The sequence below is a fragment of the Cervus elaphus genome, chromosome 30 (genome assembly GCF_910594005.1).
Source record: "Cervus elaphus chromosome 30, mCerEla1.1, whole genome shotgun sequence".
NCBI classification, from domain to species: domain Eukaryota; kingdom Metazoa; phylum Chordata; class Mammalia; order Artiodactyla; family Cervidae; genus Cervus; species Cervus elaphus.
In genome coordinates, this window is record NC_057844.1 from 71,891,388 (window position 1) to 71,913,775 (window position 22,388).

Genomic DNA, 22,388 nt, shown 5'->3' on the forward strand with positions numbered 1-22,388 from the left:
CCCAAGCAGCTTTAAAGAGTAAGAAAAGACTATATTAAATTGCAGGCAGACAGTCTGTTAAATAATTGAATTGCAAGAAAATATATATTATATTTTAACATGAGATAATTAATCTAAATGAGTAAGTAATTTCTCACTAAGTGTTTTATGAAACCATGAAGCATTTGGAAATGAAAATAATCACCTAAATTTATATTTTATTAATAACATAAATGAGTACCTGCTATGATAATAACCCTCCTAACATCTCTTAAAAACACAATGCTAGAGAGAGTGGAGAAACCTCTGTAATAAATATTCTATCAAATACTTTGTTTTTTCCTTCAGCTAACACATCATTGTTATTTCAACTCTGAAAGCTGCTCAAATTCCTGAATTCCATCAACAGATATTTGCCTTAACTCACCATTCTATATGAATGTATAACAGAATACCTTCCGGAAGTTCCATAGTCCACCAATTCAGAAGGTAAACAACTAACGAATTTACATTTCTTATCAAGTGATCAACAAAATAAAACACCAAATTTCAATGAGTGGGTTCTTATAAAGATAACACACTCTACTTTTGCAGAAAACTTGTATGAGGATTTCCTGTGGGAATATTTAATATTTCAGCTGAGGCTTTCCTTAAAATGTATATAATGACACATATATTCTAAGCACTCCTTTGAAAACACATAGAGTTATGCAGAGGTTAGTCTGGCAAGTCAGATGTTAATCACATAGTTGAGGACACAATAACATTGTGATATCAAGATAAGAAAGAGAAGGAACCTTAACTCCCAGACACTGGATTTCTCCCTGCTTAACTTTTCTCTTAAGTAGTAAAGGCCAAGAGATGAGGAGTGTCAAGAAACAAAGGGAGAAGAGGAGTGTCAAGAAACAAAGGGAGAAGAATCAAATCAACAAAATTAGAAATGAAAATGGAGAGATCACAACAGACAACACTGAAATACAAAGGATCATAAGAGACTACTACCAGCAGCTCTATGCCAATAAATTGGACAACTTGGAAGAAATGGACAAATTCTTAGAAAAGTATAACTTTCCAAAATTGAACCAGGAAGAAATAGAAAATCTTAACAGACCCATCACAAGCACGGAAATTGAAACTGTAATCAGAAATATTCCAGCAAACAAAAGCCCAGGACCAGATGGCTTCACAGCTGAATTCTACCAAAAATTTAGAGAAGAGATAACACCTATCCTACTCAAACTCTTACAGAAATTTGCAGAGGAAGGTAAACTTCCAAACTCATTCTATGAGGCCACCATCACCCTAATACCAAAACCTGACAAAGATGCCACAAAAAAGAAAACTACAGGCCAATATCACTGATGAACATAGATGCAAAAATCCTTAACAAAATTCTAGCAAACAGAATCCAACAACATATTAAAAAGGTCATATATCACGATCAATGGACTTTATCCCAGGGATGCAAGGATTCTTCAATACCCACAAATCAATCAATGTAGTACACTTGGGGTCACCAAGTGTAAATGAGTATACTACCCAAAGTAGTCTATAGATTCAGTGCAATCCCTATCAAGTTACCAATGGTATTTTTCAGAGAACTAGAACAAATAATTTCACAATTTGTATGGAAACACAAAAAACCTTCAATAGCCAAAGGAATCTTGAGAAAGAAGAATGGAACTGGAGGAATCAATCTGCCTGACTTCAGACTATACTACAAAGCCACAGTCATCAAGACAGTATGGTACTGGCACAAAGACAGAAATATAGATCAATGGAACAAAATAGAAAGCCCAGAGATAAATCCACGTACCTATGGACACCTTATGTTCAACAAAGGAGGCAAGGGTATACAATGGAAAGAAGACATTCTCTTTAACAAGTGGTGCTGGGAAAACTGGTCAACCACTTGTAAAAGAATGAAACTAGAACACTTTCCAACAGCATACAGGAAAATAAACTCAAAATGGATTAAAGATCTAAAGGTAAGACCAGAAACTATAAAGTTCCTAGAGGACAACATAGACAAAACACTCTCCAACATAAATCATAGCAGGATCCTCTATGACCTACCTCCCAGAATATTGGAAATAAAAGCAAAAATAAACAAGTGGGACCTAGTGAAACTTGAAAGCTTTTGTACAACAAAGGAAACTATAAGCAAGGTGAAAAGACAGCCTTCAGATTGGGAGAAAATAATAGCAAATGAAGCAACAAACAAAGGATTAATCTCAAAAATATACAAGCAACTCCTGCAGCTCAATTCCAGAAAAATAAACAACCCATTCAAAAAATGGGCCAAAGAACTAAACATATATTTCTCCAAAGAAGACATACAGATGGCTAACAAACACATGAAAAGATGCTCAACATCACTCATTAACAGAGAAATGCAAATTAAAATCACAATGAGGTACCATTTTATGCCAGTCAGAATGGCTGCTATCCAAACGTCTACAAGCAATAAATGCTGGAGAGGGTGTGGAGAAAAGGGAGCCCTCTTACACTGTTGATGGGAATGCAAAGTAGTACAGCCCATATGGAGAAAAGTGTGGAGATTCCTTAAAAAACTGGAAATAGAACTGCTATATGACCCAGCAATCCCACTGCTGGGCATATACACCGAGGAAACCAGATCTGAAAGAGACACGTGTACCCCAATGTTCATCGCAGCACTGTTTATAATAGCCAGGACATGGAAGCAACCTAGAAGTCCATTGACAGATGAATGGATAAGGAAGCTATGGTACATATACACAATGGAATATTACTCAGCCATTAAAAAGAATACATTTGAATCAGTTCTAATGAGGTGGATGAAACTGGAACCTATTATACAGAGTGAAGTAAGCCCAAAAGAAAAACACCAATACAGTATACTAACGCATATATATGGAATTTAGAAAAATGGTAATGATAACCCTATATGCAAGACAGCAAAAGAGACACAGATGTATAGAACAATCTTTTGGACTCTGTGGGAGAGGACGAGGGTGGGATGATTTGGGAGAATTGCATTGAAACACATATATTATCATATGTGAAATGAATTGCCAGTCCAGGTTTGATGCATGAGACAGGATGCTCAGGGCTGGTGCACTGGATGACCCAGAGGGATGGGATAGGGAGGGAGGTGGGAGGGGGTTCAGCATGGGGAACACATGTACACCCGTGGCAGATTCATGTCAATGTATGGTAAAACCACTACAATACTGTAAAGTAATTAGCCTCCAATTAAAATAAATAAATTTATATTTAAAAAAATAAAAAAGATGAGGAGTGTGGCAAATGGGAGTTTGCATACCTGCGAGGGAATAATGCTTTTACTTGGAGACACTTGTTGCCAGAGGATTTCTTCCAAGATTAATAAAAGCCACAGTTTATTCAGAAAGAATTGAAACAGTGCAAACCACAGGGTCAGGATCCTTTTCTAACTCTGTGGCCCATTCATACTGAGAATTCCATGAACTGTATAGATGAGGGGTCACAAAAAGTCGGACACAACTGAGTGACTTTCACTTTCACTGCCCATTCATATGATAGAAGATTTAGCTAAGGCAACCTACTATAGTAGACAATAGCACATATCTCCAGTGGCTGATTTTCTCAGTATGCAATCCTGGTTTAACTACCAAAATCCACTACAGAGCAAATTAAGTCTTCATGCACCCTCTTTCTTCTAGTAGACTTCAAAAATAACCATTCTAATTGATTCACAGAGTAGATGCAACTCAGACTCTTCATCTGTTGAAGTGAATGTCGCTCAGTCATGTCTAACTCTTTTCGACCCCATGCAATAGTATGTGGAATTCTCCAAGCCAAAACAGTGGAGTAGCCGTTCCCTTCTTCAGGAAATCTTCCCAACCCAGAGATCAGAGTCAGGTCTCCTGCATTGCAGGTGATTCTTTTCCAGCCAAGCCACAAAGTAAGACATTACTGAATTACACCTGGGAGCCCTAGGTGCTCACACAGGCTCATTGTAAGGAACTCAGCCTCTCATATAATAGACTCAACTTTACCTGCATGAACTGTAAAGTACCAGACAGGATTAGGCATCACAATTGCGTTTTCTTTTCCATACTCTATGGAATACAGAGTACTCTGTCCATTTGCCCTATGGAACAGGAAATAAAATTACACTATAGATAAAATTTAGGTAAATAAAAAAATTAATCTCAATTTAGGGGATATGTTTTATGCTAGAAAACGGCTCACAGGGCCCCGTGTCCCTCTATCTTATAAAAATTCCATTTGAATCACAACTTGCAGTTCTCAAAACTGTCTGTGAAGAAGCTGCTGAGAGTCAGACTTGGGGAGAGACCATGGGAGAGTCACACTCCACCAGCAGGAACTTTCATTTTTCTTCAGGGAAACTATGTGAGGGTCAGAAGAGGAGGCTGAACTAGCCCCATCTCTCCCCCTGACTCTGTGGGAAAGTGAGGTTCGTGTAGATATCACAGCACTTTGGGTCAGACCAGGAATCACTCACCAGTATGCAAGCCACCAGTCCTGCAGGGAGTAGGTGACCTGGAGCAGGAAACACAGTCACTCAGACGCTGACATCACTAAGCCTCACACAGCTCACAGGATGCGGGAGGGGAAGGCTCCAGGACACGAAGCGGTCCTTCCAGCTCAGGTCTGCGCCAAGCCCCACACCCCGATGACCACAGCTCAGGGGAGGGCATGCTGCGTTTTAAAATCCTTAAAACACATCCTTTTTCTTAGAATCTCTCTGTTGTGTACATACAATGCCAGAAAGCCTGGCTTATTTTGCTCACAGAATTCTTTTCAATGCAAATCCAAGTGGACTGCAAAATACAATAGTATAAATGTGGGGATTTTTTTTAAAGGAAAAATCTTGACAGGTACTGTGATGGTCAGTTTTCTGTGTCAGTTTGGCCAGGCCAGTCTCCGGGGACTCAACCAAACACTGGCCTAGATGTTGCTGTGAAGGTATGTTGTGGTTGTGGTTCACATCTGTCATCAGAACTTCAGTAGAGGAGATCACCCTCAACACTGTGGTGGCCTCGTCCAGTCAGTCAAAGGCTGGGAGAGCCAAACCTGAGGCTTCCTGGAGGAGAAAGAAATTCTGCCTCAAGACAGCAGGGTCAGCTCCTGCCTGAGGTTCCAGCCTGTAGACCTGCCTTTCTGATTTCACATTCACTCAGCTAGAGCCCACAACCTCATCAGCCAGTTCTTTAAGATAAATCTCTAAATATTCAAAACAATATTAATATAAATTAAATAAGTACAGCATAAATAGTATGTAAATATCAAGCTGAGGGCACAAACCAAAATAAATGTCCATATTTACCTGAGCTGCGATGTTTACTAGAATAAGGAAAATGATGATAAACTGGTGAGCCCCAGCTGTGAAGTAATTCTTGTAGGTCTTAAAACCAACTTTTCCCACCAAACGGCCTTCCAGTGGTAATGTAACCTGTATATTCTCAGCCTGAAAGAGAAAAATGGAAGTGAGGAACAAAATTTTAAGTAAGGAACCGCCAAATTTCCAAAGTTCAACAATGCCCTCCACTGCAAAGTTGTGGAAAAAGACACATCTCATATGCTCATAGGAATGTAGGATGGCCCATCTCCTACAGAGAAGAGTGTGGGAATATCTGGTCAAACCATGTGTGCATGTACCTTCAGACCCAACAATCCTATCCTTAGAAATCTATTAGAAATAAAGAAACATCATTCGCATGAGATTAATCACTGTTGGGTGGCTTTACTTAAAGTCATCATGACTCTTGGTTCAAGTACAACATACCTAATTCAAGTAAAAATGCAGAGGCTTGTTCCAAACTAATATACCAAACAATATGACACTAACATATCCCTCTAAATGACATGTATCACTTCCAATGACAGAAACATAAAACATACTCGATGCTCAAAATCCTAGCCAAATAAAATAAAATGAGTTCACATTGAAGTTGGAATAATCTGAGGTTCATAGCCGGGACAGCATTTGATCTGAATCTTTGTGGTCCCTGAATTTCAGAGAGTGATTGCTGAGTATGGAATGTGAGGGACTAATCTCAATACTTGTCAGAGTCATCAGGCTCCTGGGTTTGGACAGTGAGGGTTTGAATATCAAGGAATACCTGGGTATGTTTTTAAGAGAGAGCTAGTGCATTTCTGCATTTCTGTCTGAACAGTTTAGGATGCATTACAAAATCACATTAGCCAAGGATGTCCTCAGCTCTCTCCTGGCCACTGGGGATTCAAGGTGGATAAGGTGTGGTTCTAAGCCTTAAAGGGCAAGAAAATAAGGCAAGAACTAATTCTGTGTCATGTCCTTTGCACACACTATCTCTGGCCTATCACAAACCATCTGATAATGGAGCAAAATAGTCATCTGCAGTGCCAGAACATTCCAACATATAGGAAAAGTAGCTGATTTAATGTGGTCACAGCAGGACTCGGTCTAAGGGGATCTTCACATTAAGACTCTGGATGCATAAGGAAAGCTAGGATCCACCAGAGCAAGTAGAATGTAACTATGGTAAACTGATGAGTTCTCCTATCAGTGTGAGCCACTTGCACCCAGAAATTCATAGCAGTGCACCCACTCCTGGTCGCCATAAGATTCTCCATTCTACACCCAGAAGGGAACCCCAAGCAGGCTTGCTCCTTTCAGGCTCTTCTAATTCAGCCAATTCCATGGAGTAAGACTTTGGGAACCTTAGGATTTACTTTGGGACAAATGAAGATGTCATGAATAGAGCAGACTGAAGGTCTACGAGACCACCAAGAGCAGACAGACCAGGGCACACTGCAGGATGAGAAACTCACATCTTGGTCCTCTGGAGCCACATCTTTCAAGGAGGGTCTGGAAGACTGTTGAGATGGAACCAAAGTCTCAGAGATCAGACTGGGAGTTCCTGGACCTGGAGATGGTTCGGTCTCCTCAATCTCCTTCATTAAAAGGATATCTTCAAAATCTATCCCAGATTTCGGAAACTCAGCAAAAGTCCCCTTTTGTAGAATTTTTCCCTAAAATAAAGAATTTAAAAGGAATGTATTTGCATTTGATAATATTAATCTAATCTACATACTAATCAGGAAAAATTAACCAGTCTTAAATTATGATTTTCCTATGAAAACGACCCTTAGATTTGGAATTCTGGTGAACAAATTGAGTTGAGTTCAACTCAACATACATGCAAGCATTAGCCAAACCCTATGCTAGGTGCTGGGGGATATGAAAGTAATGTGTGTTCATGTTTTAAAAATGGAGGCCATTGACATAACTACCATGGGAATTCAGGAAAGCTAAAAGTACAGATATTGGTGGAAGTATCACTATAGTATTTTTAGACAATAAGGAAACTGAGAGAAGCATCATGTGACAAGCACAATTTTTTTTTCAAAAAAGTTAATTGGGCAAGATATTCTAGGAAAGATTGACACAGAGGTGGCCACAAGAACGTTTCCATAGGTAATGGTCTTTCATCAAATTTTCAGTGACAATGGATATAGTATCATGTGCCCAGCTAGGACAAGACATGTAGGAACCAGCTCTGGAGAGAATCCATTAACTCTGCCTTCATGGTCTTTACCACTTCTCCACAAATGCAGGAAGTTCCCAACTGAAAATTCAATATCCCACCTGTCCAAGTATTTAAACAAGGAGGTCATAAAACTGGGTGGCTCTGAATCCTTGACAGCCCATGCCAGCAAACCAACACCTAAGAATCAATGCACTCATAAATGAAGGAAAAAAAACACTTAAGAACAACCAATCACAAGCAGCCAAGCAGGTGTCCTCTCTTCAGGCATCTGCTTAAGGTACAGCCAATCACAGAGCTCTCTTTAAGCCCATGTGACACATCCTTGCACAGTTTCCCTCTCTTACAAAGTCATCTAAAATAACATGCAGATGTCTTCACTATTTTCTGACCCCATGAAATAAGACTCAGTTCATTCACCTAGTGTCAAACAAAATATTAGGGAAAATTCCTGGATACAAAACTAATCAAATGAGGGCATTTCTGGTTAAGGCAGGTCAAGTAGAAAAATGTGGCCCAGGACACTAGCTGGTGCCTCTCTCACCCTATCTCCTGAGGTAGTCCACTGGGAGAAATTCAGTGAAGCCTTTGGGTGCCATATGTTACCACAGAATTAGAGAATTATTTAGGATATATTGTGCCTTGCTCCACTTGGAAGGCAAAATTAATGCACCTTATTTGATGAAATTATCAATTTCCACTTAGTATTTGTAAGATGCACAAGGAAATGAGTAGTAGTACAAGGATAGCAATTTCACTCGACAGCCAAGCACTGACAATTTTCAAGGGATGAGAGGCAGTCATCCTCCCTCTGCTGTTAGAGAGGAACCAGACAAACAGTAAGGATGGACCCACAGCTCATCCAGGGGTGCTCACCGGTGGACAAATAGTTGTTCTGATAGCACTAAAATTGAGCGGTGCCTTCAAAAGAAGCAATAAGGGGAACCTAGAACATCTAGGGATGGGCTAAATGGATTATTCTCCTGCCCACTGATCCCGTGTTTATAACACTGTCAATGTTGGAGTTTTCACTCTAGTATCACCCTCTTCCAAATATGAAATTAACTGCTATCAAATTTGAGAAAACTGAGCTCCCCATTCCTGAAAGAGTGGTTAACAGTCAACACATGGAACTGCTTCTAGAGAGGCAGGGGTTCTGCATTTTAATAATTTTCTTAGGGCAGAAATTCATTCAATAAGTGAGGGATCTAACCAAGGGATTGGAACAGGCAAGGGTTAACAAGGGAGGTGCTAAGACACAAAGACAGCAAGCATCAAACCACCACCAAGTCTGAAAAATTCTCACTGATCTCCACCCCACTGCCAACCATGCTAGGAGTTGTGGGTTGAATGGTGGCCCCCGAAAAGGTATGTTTAAGCCCTAAACATGACACCTATGAACATGACCTTATTTGGAAACAGGGTCTTTGCAGATGTAATCAAGTTAAGATAAGGTCACACTGGAGCAGTGTGACCCTAAATCCAACATGACTGACGTCCTTATGAGAAGAGACCCAGACAGACACCAGGACAATGGCCATGTGACCTCAGGGGCAGAGACCACAGTGCTGCAGCTAGAGGCCAAGGAACACCAAGGAAGGCCAGTGAACACTAAGGAAGGCCAGTGAACACCAGAGGCTGGAGGGAAGGATTCTCCCCTGGAGCCTTCAGGGAGAGCACGGCCCTGCCAGCACCTGCATTTGGGACCTATAGCCTCCACAACAGGGTGACCATAAACTTCTGTTGTTTTAAGTCACCCAGTTTGCAGTACTTTGTTACAGTAGCTCTAGAAACTGACATCCTAGCCTGAGCTCACACTTCTGTCTCCTCAGCTTTACTAAGGCTTGTAACTGCTTCTGCTGTCCCCCCTCCAATGACCATCAGAGTAATCTCTTAGCTCCCACATCAGACCACATCCCTCCTCTGCCCTGGTCTGTTCAAGGCTTCCATCCCACTTTCAGGCTTGCTGCCCACTGCTCGGGGACAAGCTCCCTCCATGCCCCCCTGCTCACCCTCCTCAGACACGCTGGTCTTCCTGCTGTTCCTCCAACCTTCCAAGTCGCTCCTTCCTGAGGACCCCCTGCCTCAGACCCCCTCCCCCAGGTGACTGCATGAACCCCACCTTCCTGTCATTCAGGCCCCGGGGGTCACCAAATCCTCAGGGAGGCAGCCAGGATGTCACCCTCACTCCCGCTTTGTCACATCCTCCCCATAAGAACAGGAGCCCCGTGAGGGCAGGGCCTTGTCCTCCTGCTGCACAGGCTCCCACATGTATCAGGCATATAGAGACCTGGGCAGGGAGACCAGCAACTGGAGACACCAGCTGAGTGGGCATCTCTGACCCAGGTGCTTGGATACCCAGCCTCACTTCTGGTATTAATAGAAGATGCTCTTCCAGCAAACTATGTATAACAATCACCTGTATAGAATCAGGTCTTAGTATCTCTAATTTCGAATTAATACTCTTTAAGTTGTGGAAAGGGAGGGAAAGTTTTACATAAAACAGCATCCTTAACAATTTCACTAGAACAGTGATAATTTAGTAACTCTGCAAGCACTTTTCTATATTTTAGGGTTTATGTGGCTTGGAGTGTAATAGTGACATTTCTACAGGTCTTCAGATTCATCTTCAAAGACATGAACACCAACTCTGAGAAGAAGGGAGAGTAAAACTGAGTAAGGGGCATTTACTTTGAATCCAAAGAGAATGACCTGCTGGGAGGCCTGATCTTCAACACACTTGAGTGCTAGCAAGTTCCCCAGACTTCTAGAAACTACTTACATCTTTCAGTATCAGAATCTGACTTGCATCCTTTAGGTACTGCAACTGATGAGTCACTAAGATTGTGGTCTTCTCCTTCAAGACCTTACGAATACACCTACAAATGTAAAAGGTACAGTATGCAAAAGCACATTAATGGGGGTGCTCCAAACTGAAAATACATATTTTGAAAACATAATGAGACAAAAACAACATAGCTAAGGTCTATGTCTTAAATGCCAAATAAACAATAATTAAATTAAATACAAATATAAGTCAATGATGACAAGTACGTCCTCAAATTTATCAGCAGCAAACTTGACTCTAGCTCTGCTAAAAACTTTTTAAATACAGTTCATTAAAGGAGGCACTTGCTAAATTTCTTTTCCTAAAACTCAGCTTAGCAATAATTTATATGTCTCATAATGGAAAATAATAGAGCAATACTGAGATTCCAAAACTTGACCAAACTAAAACATTATTTTATCATTATGTGGGAATGGGAGAACAGGGATCTATATCATATAAAATTCTGTAGATTTTTTCTTAGTATTTAGGTGATTATTTATGATTTATGATGTACGTATTAACAACAAAGGATTAATTGATTCTTGGTAACTTTTGCCAGAGGTCATTTTCTAGGCACTTCTTCCCAAATAGTATTAGTAAGAAAATGAATGCTAGCGTGGCCTCCATCAGTCTCTACAATGTTCTATCCCATCCAGGAAGTAAGACCTTCCAGATATGAAAATGAAAGAATGGAAATCACACTGGGAATCATCCAGTGGCTCAAAAGACACACCAGTTCTCTTAGGTCTGATCAGTTCTCTTAGGTGGTGTGATCAGACCACCCAAGATGGCTATTCTCTTGCTCTCTGTGCATCCGTGCCTAACCAGTGCCTGCTTCACCTACACCTACTCATGTGACTGACCTTCCTACACACTTGTCCCAGAGCCCAGCTAATGGTTGTTCTAGCTTTAGATCAGAACCCTCCATGATGCTTGTCAAAGGGGCAGGAGGGGCATGACCCTCTGCTGGTTTTCACAGTAACTGATGGCCCAACCTAACATCAACTCCCCTTATGACAGGTAATCTCCCCACCCTGCTCTCCGCTTCTCCTGGGAGCAAAGACTGCCACGGTGTCCTGTCCCAACATGGGCCTCAAATGGTGGATGTCCTTCCAGGATTTCCTTCACAAGTGTAAGCTGGCCCTAACCATTAAACCATCTGTGTCTCTGCACTGATTCCGGGCTCTTTCCTAAGTCTATGCTGGGCAAGTACAGGTCTGGCAGGCCTGCTGGGTGCAGCCCGACAACCCCCCTCAGCTTCCAACCTTAAGTGTGTTTTTACAATAACTCCTCCAACTGCTCCTACATTTTAAATGCAGACCCCTAGGAACTAAGACCCAGTCTCAAACCCACAGGGTCCACAACCCTCCAGGGAAGTGATTGACTAGGTCCAGGGCCCCGGTGACCACAGGCAGGGCTCCAGGCAGGTAATCTGGGAGCCTGAGCCCCTTGCAGGTCAAATCACAGGAACCTGGGCCAGAGCTCAGCCTGTGAGTGAGTCAGATGGAGAGTCTGGAGGCAGCAGACTGTAGCTCAGTCCCTCTCACGAGCCTGACAACATCGGACGAGCGACTAAACCTCAGTTTCTTCATCTCAAAACAGCATCAGTGACAACTCATCCACATGTTTTGAGAAATCAAATCACCAATCCATCCAATAAATGTCAGCTCCCTTCTCTACTTCTCCAGAACCCACAACTGGCCCTGTGCTTTGGATTCAGGACAGAAAAGTCCTAAGGGAACACTCTGGACACTGGGTCTGTGATCAGAAGCAGGAGCCCAGGATGTAGACACACACACCATTGCTTCACTAAGTCCAAAAGGAGTCATTTTTCCCTTTGACAGTTTTTCCTTAGTTCAGTTTTCCTACCTAAGTTTCTTGACTGAGTAACCCCCTCATCACACTTAGCACTAAAGCTTTTAATGAAATTGTTTCTTCTTAATTCATAATAACCTGCCAATAGTCCCTAAAGATGGATGTTAATCAAATTTGATGGGCTGTTAAGTCCAGGATGGAGCAACCCAAAAGGTATAAAATGTTTTCTTCCGAACATCCCATCATAGATGAGGAGATACAAATAATTACAATGAAGTGATCAGCTGATGGCTTTGAATGCTTCCTGTGAGTAGTCGCTCAGCCGTGTCCGACTCTTTGCGACCCCATGGGCTGCAGCCTGCCAGGCACCTCTGTCCATGGGGATTTTCCAGGCAAGGATACCAGAGTGGGTTGCCATGTCCTCCTCCAGGGTAAATGCTTCCTAAATAATGCTTTTTATCCAAATCTCTCTCCAGGTGGCGCTATTGGGCAAGAACCCACCTGCCAATGCAGGAGACTTAAGAGACGGTTCAATCCCTGGGTCGGGAAGATCCCCTGGAGAAGGACACAGTAACCCACTCCAGTATTCTTGCCTAGAAAATCCCATGGAGAGAGGATCCTGGTGGGCTATAGTCCATGGAGTAGCACAGAGTCAGACTGAAGTGACTTAGCATGCACATTAAATCTCTAAGAAAAGTGAAAGTGATATTTCCAAGTCATGTCATAAAAATAATTGTTTCAACAAGTTGTTTAAGTGTTGTTCCTCTACAAGGGCTGTGTTGATCCTATTTGTTGGGTTGGCCACAAAGTTTGTTTGGATTTTTCTATAACATCTTACAGAAAAAACCCAAATGAACTTTTTGGCCAACACAGTATAATCCTATATAAGGACTATGTTAAAAGGAGACACATCCGTGATAGAGGGGATAAAAATAAGACAGAGTCCCCACCTTCATTCATTCAATCAGCATTCATTCAATTTACTGACGTGCCACTCATTTGACCTACATCACAGGTCAAGAAAGCAGACAGTACTTTGCACCACATAAAGGCGAACACACTGAATGAGTTTAGAGAAATGCAATATGGGGCTGTGACGTGTGCTCTGTAGGGAAAGCAAGGGGGGCTGCTATCTTAGATGGGGAGGCACAGGAGCCCTGAGACCATGTGGAAACACAACCTGGAAGAAGACACAGCAGGTGCAGAGTGCCTGCACTGGGTTGAGGCGCCTTCCTGCATTCACAGCTTAGGAGGGGTTGGAGGGACTCATAAATGGTCAAGTGCACCCACTGAGGGCTGTGGGAAGACGGAAGGCACAGGTGCCCCCTGGAGGAGCAGGAGGGAACGGCAGGGCCCATCTTCCACCTTCCGTGTCCTGGGACACTGTTCCTTGGCTCTGGGACAGAGGGACCAGTATGTACAGACAGACAGGGGTGAGAAAGGACCCCCACAGAGCCAGCACAGCTGGACGCCGAGTAGGTGTGGGGATGAGCTGGAAAGGCTGATGGGGGAAGACAGCAAAGAAGCCCATTCTTTGTTTAAGGACCTGGAGTTGCTTCCTGAACATGACGGGTGGGGGGGCTTAAGAAGGGCTGGAGCAGGAGGGTGAGCTGTGTAGACAGCAGCGTGAGAGTCTGATCAAGGCAGACCTGAAGACCTGATGACGCAGGAGGTAGGGGTCTGGTGATGTGGGACTGAACCAGAACAGGACCCATAGCATGATCCCCATGGCATGATGAGACTCCATCAGTTCACCTAAGGCCTCTCACCTTCTGTAGGTGACAGAACCCATTTAGTGTTCACAGCATAAAGTAAAACTCACAAACCTGAATGGCTTTCCTTCATGATGGAAGGAAACTGTTAATGGTAAGTAGAAGTGTGATTCATTCACTCTTAATACAAAACCCTTCCTATTACTAAGCTTCCACATGACCATCATCTCTCATAGAATATTGCTCCATCCAATTTCCTAACTTGAGAACATTGCAGTCGCTGCTGAGTGGTTTCCTAAAATACTTTCATGCTGTCTGCTTTACGTCACCCTAGAGAATGTAGTTCTGATTAGCAAACAACAATCTTAACCTTGCTTCTATCAAGTATATACCCAAAGTGGTACACCCAAAATATTTTAGATTTTATAAATATCTCCTGTGTTTGAAAAAGAACTCAAGAGACCTCTTGTGATCAGCACACTGTACTTGACACCAATTGCCTTGCTCACCCCTCCCTGTGACACAGATGCAACCACCAGTAGAAACTGTTCCTGCAGTGATGGGGAACTTGTGCAGATGCTCACAAGAGTGGATGAAAGACATTTGTTGAGTTCAGGGTGGGGTGCTGGGAACAGGGAGGCTGAGATATTAATGATGCCAGGAGGTGGGGGTGGGGAATCCCTATCACAGCACTAGCCCCCGTCACTCAACTCATGACAAGACACAAGGCACTTCTCTAATGGAAAATTCATCAAGTCACAAAAGGAGAGGGTGAAAAGGGGGGGTCAGATTAGAGAGCTGGAGGCCATAGCTGTGTGTTACCTGTCTTGCTTCCCCGTGTTCTCAAAGATCCAGTGCTACTATGCAGTTTTCTGTATATGTGTGTTACAGTATACATAATATGAAATTTACCATTTTAACCATTTTAAGCATATAGCTCAGTGGCATTAAGTAAATTCACATTATTGTGCAGACATCACCACCATCCATCTCCACAACTCTTTCATCACCCCAACACTAAGCACATTTTATACATGGGCAGGTTCCACCAAAGTCTAATGACTTCTGTTTAGTGGACGTGGAATCCCAGATCCTAGTGTCCAGGGCTCAGAGCTCCTCACACGTCTCACAAGGTTCTATGGTATAGTACAGGGAACTATAGTCAATACCCTGAGATAAACCATAATGGAAAAGAGTGAATATATGTGTATAACTGAGTCACTTTGCTGCACAAAATTAACACAATGTAATAAATTAACTATATTTCAATAAAAACAATTCTTTTAAAAAAAAAAAAGGACAGAGACAGAGGTTGTGTGTAAACAGAGGGAAAATCATGTAAGGACACAGCGAGGTGAATGCAGTCAGAAGCCAAGGAGAGAGGTCTCAGGAGAAACTAAACCTGCCCACACCTTGAACCTGTAGACTCAAGAACTGTGAGAAAATTAATTTCTAATCTTTAAGCACCCCAACTGTGACAACTTGCTATAGACTGAATGTTTTTGTTCTCCAAAATTCACACATGGTACCTAATCTCCAATGTGTTGGTATTAGGAGATTCAGTTCATTTGCTCAGTCATGTCCAATTCTTTGCGACCCCACGAACTGCAGCACGCCAGGCCTCCCTGTCCATCACCAACTGCCGGAGTCCACCCAAACCCATGTCCATTTAGTTGGTGATGTCATCCGACCATCTCATCCTCTGTCGTCCCCTTCTCCTCCTGCTCTCAATCCTTCCCAGCATCAGGGTCTTTACAAATGAGTCCGCTCTTCGCATCAAGTGGCCAAAGTATTGGAGTTTCAGCTTCAACATCAGTCCTTCCAATGAACACCCAGGACTGATCTCCTTTAGGATAGATTGGTTTGATCTCCTTGCAGTCCAAGGGACTCTCAAGAGTCTTCTCCAACATTACAGTTCAAAAGCATCAATTCTTCGGCGTTCAGCTTTCTTAATAGTCCCACTCTCACATCCATACATGACCGCCAGAAAAACCATAGCCTTGACTACATAGCTGGACCTTTATTGACAAAGTAATGTCTCTGCTTTTTAATATGCTGTCTAGGTTGGTCATAACTTTCCTTCCAAGGAGTAAGCATTTTTTAATTTCATGACTGCAGTCACCATCTGCAGTGATTTTGGAGCCCAAAAAAATAAAGTCAGCCACTGTTCCCACTGTTTCCCCATCTACTTGCCATGAAGTGATGGGACCAGATGCCACGATCATAGTTTTCTGAATGTTGAGCTTTAAGCCAACTTTTTCACTCTCCTCTTTCACCTTCATCAAGAGTCTCTTTAGATCCTCTTCTCTTTCTGCCATAAGAATGGTGTCATCTGCATATCTGAGGTTATTGATATTCCTCCCAGCAATCTTGATTACAGCTTGCACTTCATCCAGTCGTGCAGTCTGCATAGAAGTTATGCAATCATGGTGACAATACACACCCTTGATGTAGTCTTTTCACAATTTGGAACAAGTCCCTTGTTCCATGTCCAGTTCTAACTGTTGTTTCTTGACCTGTATACAGGTTTCTCAGGAGGCAGGTCAGGTGGTCTTGGTATTTCCATCTCTTTAAGAATTTTCCCCAGTTTGTTGTGATCCACACAAACACTTTAACATAGTCAATGAAGCAGAAGTAGATGTTTTTTCTGGAACTCTCTTGCTTTTTCTATGATCCAATGAATGTTGGCAACTTAATCTATGGTTCCTCTGATTTTCTAAATCAAGCTTGAACATCTGGAAGTTCTCAGTTCATGTACTATTGAAGCCTAGCTTGGAGAATTTTGAGCATTACTTTGCTAGCATCTGAAATGAGTACACTTGTGTAGTAGTCTGAACATTCTTTAGCATTGCCCTTCTTTGGGATTGGAATGAAAACTGATCTTTCCAGTCCTATGACCACTGAGGAGTTTTCCAAATTTGCTGGCATATTGAGTGAAGCACTTTTACAGCTTCATCTTTTAGGATTTTATTAAGTCTAGACTTAATAAAGACTTTATTTCCAAAGTGAAATAATAACAAGCGTAAACCAACAAATTCTTTCCATGGAAGTCTTCTGTCAGTACCGAAAACTTCACTTCTAATGTGCCTTAAAAAAATGATGGAGGAAAAGAACTGGAAGCCAAGTACCAGGTTATGGAGTCTCACTCTCTGATTTGAAAAACACACATCATCTCTCTCATTCCTGGTGTCTGGATCCATCCACAGTGTCTGATTATCAACAGCAAATAGCAGGGGCAATCTGCGGTCTATCCCTCACTCCCTAAAGAACAGACTCCGCTGGCCTCCACACACTGGAAGCACCTTTTGTATTTTCCTATCCTGACCTCATCATGATGCAAAATTTCTCTATGATGGATCTTCTGTAGAAGGAAGGGACACCAGAGCAGAACAGGCTGAGTCTCCTGAAGCACAAAACTTTCCTGCGCTCCCTTCCCTATCTCTACAGGGTTCCTGGAAAGCAGAGATGATAGAAAACAGGAGCAAACTCACTGTTCAAACAAGTGCCTGCTGACTACTGCATCCACTGCGCTGAGCGGATCATCCAGGAGGTAGATGTCTGCATCCTGATACACGGCTCTAGAACACATAGAGAGATGTCAGGAGAGGACACTTCACACTCCCTGGGTCTCATCTCTGAATCATGATGGTGTCCAACAACTTCATGTTCCTTCCTGGAGCCCAGGGAAAGAATCAAGACCCTGCTTCACACAGATCTACCCAGTGAGCGGGGTCTGTGTGCTCACGTCCACTAGGAGCCACGGAGGAGGAGGGGCAGGATGGCAACTGAAACCCCATTTACCTGGCAAGGCTGACCCGGGCTTTCTGTCCTTCACTCAGCGGGGTTCCTCTGTCTCCTAGCTCAGTTAGATCTGCTTCCTCCAAAAGCTGTAAATCCTATACAGAGATTAAAAAGGCGGGGGGGGTTAAAAAAAAGTTTGAAAATGTGTTCTACTACCATCTTAAACTTTTAGCATTAGTTCTTCATACAAGTATTTGATCAACATGCATGCATGCTCAGCTGCTAAGAGGTTTTTGACTCTTTATAACCCCATAGACTGTGGCCCATTAGGCTTCTCTCTCCATGGGATTCTCTAGGCAACAATACTGGAGTGGGTTGCTATTTCTTCCTCCAGGAGATCTTCCAGACTCAACGATGGAATCCATGTCTCCTGTGTCTCCTGCATTGGCAAGTGGATTCTTTACCACTGAGTCACCTAGGAAGCCACAGCAATGGGTATGTGTTAAAGGGTTGAAAATTTAAAAAAAACCTCTCAGTGTTTTTTTGTTTTCATTCTGTAGTTTTTCTTCTTTTTTTTTTTTTTTCATTTATTTTTATTAGTTGGAGGCTAATTACTTTACAATATTGTAGTGGTTTTTGCCATACATTGACATGCATCAGCTATGGATTTACATGTATTCCCCATCCCGATCCTCCCTCCCACCTCCCTCTCTACCCGATCCTTCTGGGTCTTCCCAGTGCGCCAGCCCTGAGCACTTGTCTCATGCCTCCAACCTGGGCTGGTGATCTGTTTCACCATAGATAATATACATGTTTCAATGCTGTTCTCTCGAAACATCCCACCCTCACCTTCTCCCACAGAGTCCAAAAGTCTGTTCTGTACATCTGTGTCTCTTTTTCTGTTTTGCATATAGGGTTATCGTTACCATCTTTTTAAATTCCATATATATGTGTTACTATACTGGATTGGTCTTTATCTTTCTGGCTTACTTCACTCTGTACAATGGGCTCCAGTTTCATCCATCTCATTAGAACTGATTCAAATGTATTCTTTTTAATGGCTGAGTAATATTCCATGGTGCATATGTACCACAGCTTTCATATCCATTTGTCTGTCAATGGACATCTAGGTTGCTTCCATGTCCTGGCTATTATAAACAGTGCTGCAGTGAATATTGGGGTGCACGTGTCTCTTTCAGTTCTGGTTTCCTCGGTGTGTATGCCCAGCAGTGGGATTACTGGGTCATATGGCAGTTCTATTTCCGGTTTTTTAAGGAATCTCCACACTGTTCTCCATGTGGGCTGTACTACTTTGCATTCCCACCAACAGTGTAAGAGGGTTCCCTTTTCTCCACACCCTCTCCAGCATTTATTGTTTATAGACATTTGGATAGCAGCCATTCTGACTGGCGTGTAATGGTACCTCATTGTGATTTTAATTTGCATTTCTCTGATAATGAGTGATGTTGAGCATCTTTTCATGTGTTTGTTAGCCATCTGTATGTCTTGTTTGGAGAAATGTCTGTTTAGTTCTTTGGCCCATTTTTGACTGGGTCATTTATTTTTCTGGAATTGAGCTGCAGGAGTTGCTTGTATATTTTTGAGATTAATTCTTTGTCTGTTGCTTCGTTTGCTATTATTTTCTCCCAATCTGAAGGCTGTCTTTTCACCTTGCTTATAGTTTCCTTTGTTGTGCAAAAGCTTTTAAGTTTCATTAGGTCCCACTTGTTTATTTTTGCTTTTATTTCCAATATTCTGGGAGGTGGGTCGTAGAGGATCCTGCTGTGATTTATGTGTTTTGCCTATGTTCTCCTCTAGGAGTTTTATAGTTTCTGGTCTTACACTTAGATCTTTAACCCATTTTGAGTTTATTTTTGTGTATGGTGTTAGAAAGTGTTCTAGTTTCATTCTTTTACAAGTGGTTGACCAATTTTCCCAGCACCACTTGTTAAAGAGAATGTCTTTTTTCCATTGTATATCCTTGCCTCCTTTGTTGAAGATAAGATGTCCATAGGTTCATGTATTTATCTCTGGGCTTTCTATTCTGTTCCATTGATCTATATTTCTGTCTTTGTGCCAGTACCATACTGTCTTGATGACTGTGGCTTTGTACTATAGTCTGAAGTCAGGCAGGTTGATTCCTCCAGTTCCATTCTTCTTTCTCAAGATTACTTTGGCTATTCGAGGTTTTTTGTATTTCCATACAAATTGTGAAATTCTTTGGTCTAGTTCTGTGAAAAATACCATTGGTAGCTTGATAGGGATTGCATTGAATCTATAGATTGCTTTGGGTAGTATAGTCATTTTCACAATATTGATTCTTCCAATCCTTGAACATGGTATATTTCTCCATCTGTTTGTGTCCTCTTTGATTTCTTTCATCAGTGTTTTATAGTTTTCTATGTATAGGTCTTTTGTTTCTATAGGTAGATATACTCCTAAGTATTTTATTCTTTTTGTTGCAATGGTGAATGGTATTGTTTCCTTAATTTCTCTTTCTGTTTTCTCATTGTTAGTGTATAGGAATGCAAGGGATTTCTGTGTGTTAATTTTATATTCTGCAACTTTACTATATTTGTTGATTAGCTCTAGTAATTTTCTGGTAGAGTCTTTAGGGTTTTCTATGTAGAGGATCATGTCATCTGCAAACAGCGAGAGTTTCACTTCTTCTTCATTCTGTAGTTTTTCACAGCATCCATGCTTTTAACCATTTTAACAGATATTTATTGAGGATCTACTATATGACAGGCATTGCTCTGAGCACTATGAACTCAGTTGTGAAGAAATAAAGCTCCTAGAGTTTCTTCCATGGTGGAAGACAGATGATATGGAAAATAACCTGAGCACAAGTACTGAGGCCAAGAAGGAAAAGGAAACCAGCTCAGGGGGGTGGAGACTGAAGGAGGAAAGTGAGTCTGCACTGGGTTTGGAGGGCTCTGATCAGAGGGGCTGTGAGCAGATCTGAGGGAGGGGGGGTGCACAGGCAGACCTGGAGAGCCTGCTCCTCACAGAGGAAGGGGCGGGTGCAGGGGCCACTGGGGAGATGCCCAAGGGGTTCAGGACAAGGAGGCAGGAGAGCGGAGCTGAGTGAGAATGAGGGGAGTGAGGGCAGAGACTGAGCAGGAGGAGCCTGGGGTCACTCCAGTAAGTAGAGGAGAGGGAGGGGAAGACTGATGTGGTCTGAGGTTTTTAATGTATCACTCCTGTGCTTTGCAGAAAACAGTAAGTGGGGAAGGGTGAGGGCAGGTACAAATGAGAAGGCTACTGGAAGAATCTAGGTGACAGATGACCATGGTCAGGACCACAGTGGAAGCAGCAGGAATAGAGAGATGGGGTCACACTCCAGACACATTTGGAAGGTGAAGTCTATAAGATCTGCTGACGGGATGGGGTGTGGGATGTAAGAGAAGAGGATGTGGTGTTTGGGGTAAGGAAGGGGAAGAACAGGGTCTCCGTTTACTGAGTTGGAGAAGATGCTGTATACAGGCTTAGGAGACTTCACTTGTGGACAAGCTGAGATAACCTCTCAGTAACGTCATGGTACAGCGGGACATGCAAGTGTAAAGGTCTGTGCTAGAGACACAGGTGTAAGAGCTGGTGGCCCAGGCTGGTGAAGGCACAGGACTTATTTTATCAGGGAATGAGTGTGTCTTCAATTGGACATTTTGCTGATCTCGGCCTCAGCTTCCCATTTTCAGAGAAGGGATAACACCTGACCCAAGTCCTCACAGTGATACTTAAGGCAAGTGACAGAGTGACAGACAAGGTCTGAACAAGAAATGGGAACAGAAAGAGCAAGTTGGGCAGGAAAACCAAAAGGAAAGAAACAGTGTGCTCAAGGGACACCCAGCAGATCAGCTGAACTAAGTAGATGCTTGTTTGTGGACATAGGAAAAACTCAAAGCTAAGAAGGAAATGAAGTTGTAACTTGAAGATCTGGGAATCAATCAAAAGTTATATATGAATATTATTTAAAAAGTAAATAGACAAATCAGCCTATTTTTCCCAGAGTATCATGGGGAAAAAAAGAAAAGATGACAAGAACATTCCCAAAATAACAAGATAAAAATCAGGCTTAAGTTAACAGTATTATATTAGAGGTCTTAGGTTGCCTATAGTTATCACTTGGCACATTTTGACATAGGCAAACAATTTGTTTGGAGTTTTATCTGCTAAACCCCTCAGGCATCAACCTAGGATGCACAGCATCCTAGTACATTAATGCAGATGCAGCCCTCACTCAAGCCCTCACTTCTGCAGTTCCTTTCTGCAGATGAAGCCCTCACAATTTATCATTATTTCACCTTCTTTCCTTCTTGAGCTCAGAAATTAATACTATCTCTTGCTCTTGGTTTTCATTAAAAAAAAAAAAATGAGCTGTTTTCAGCCTCACACACACACACAGAATTACTTGGCCTCTCTTTCACTTTTGACAGTCCTTGCAAACTGTTCCACTTAGTTTTTAAGCTTTGATTTTCTGTTGTTCAAATGGTTTTCTTCTTAAAATAGCACTGTGTTGTAATATAGCAATCTTAACCACGTTCTAGAAAAGGCACTTGTGGCCTCTCTTTCCAGGACATAAGAAACTATCCCCGAGTCAGGTAGTAATACTTCAAGAGTGTTGTTGACCCTGCAAAGTATTTATGAACAAGCCACCAAGAGGAAAAACAGTTTGGAGGATTTGAAGTAAAACAAATTCAAGCTGATCTCTCAGTCACCATTTTCTGATTAAAGACGAAAATCTTGAGTTGAGAATATGTTACAGCTCCTTCCACTGACAGGAAGATGCTC

The 22,388-nt window shown here is 42.2% G+C and overlaps 1 protein-coding gene across 7 annotated transcripts in view; it reads right to left on the reverse strand.

Moving 5' to 3' along the window:
• LOC122686751 (ATP-binding cassette sub-family C member 4-like) overlaps nt 1–22,388 on the reverse strand; it is a 2,082,459-nt gene that overhangs the window by 1,855,041 nt on the left and 205,030 nt on the right. Inside the window, exons 12-18 of one of the 7 annotated variants that reach the window (XM_043891994.1) lie at nt 17,658–17,752; nt 17,348–17,434; nt 10,282–10,378; nt 6,784–6,984; nt 5,297–5,437; nt 4,472–4,509; nt 4,002–4,096 (exon numbers count right to left, since the gene is read on the reverse strand). The exons of the other annotated variants lie outside the window; for them this stretch is intronic. Of the exons in view, the coding sequence (XP_043747929.1) occupies nt 4,002–4,096; nt 4,472–4,509; nt 5,297–5,437; nt 6,784–6,984; nt 10,282–10,378; nt 17,348–17,434; nt 17,658–17,752 (754 nt within the window). The remainder of the gene's footprint in view (nt 1–4,001; nt 4,097–4,471; nt 4,510–5,296; nt 5,438–6,783; nt 6,985–10,281; nt 10,379–17,347; nt 17,435–17,657; nt 17,753–22,388) is intronic. 7 annotated transcript variants of the gene reach the window in all.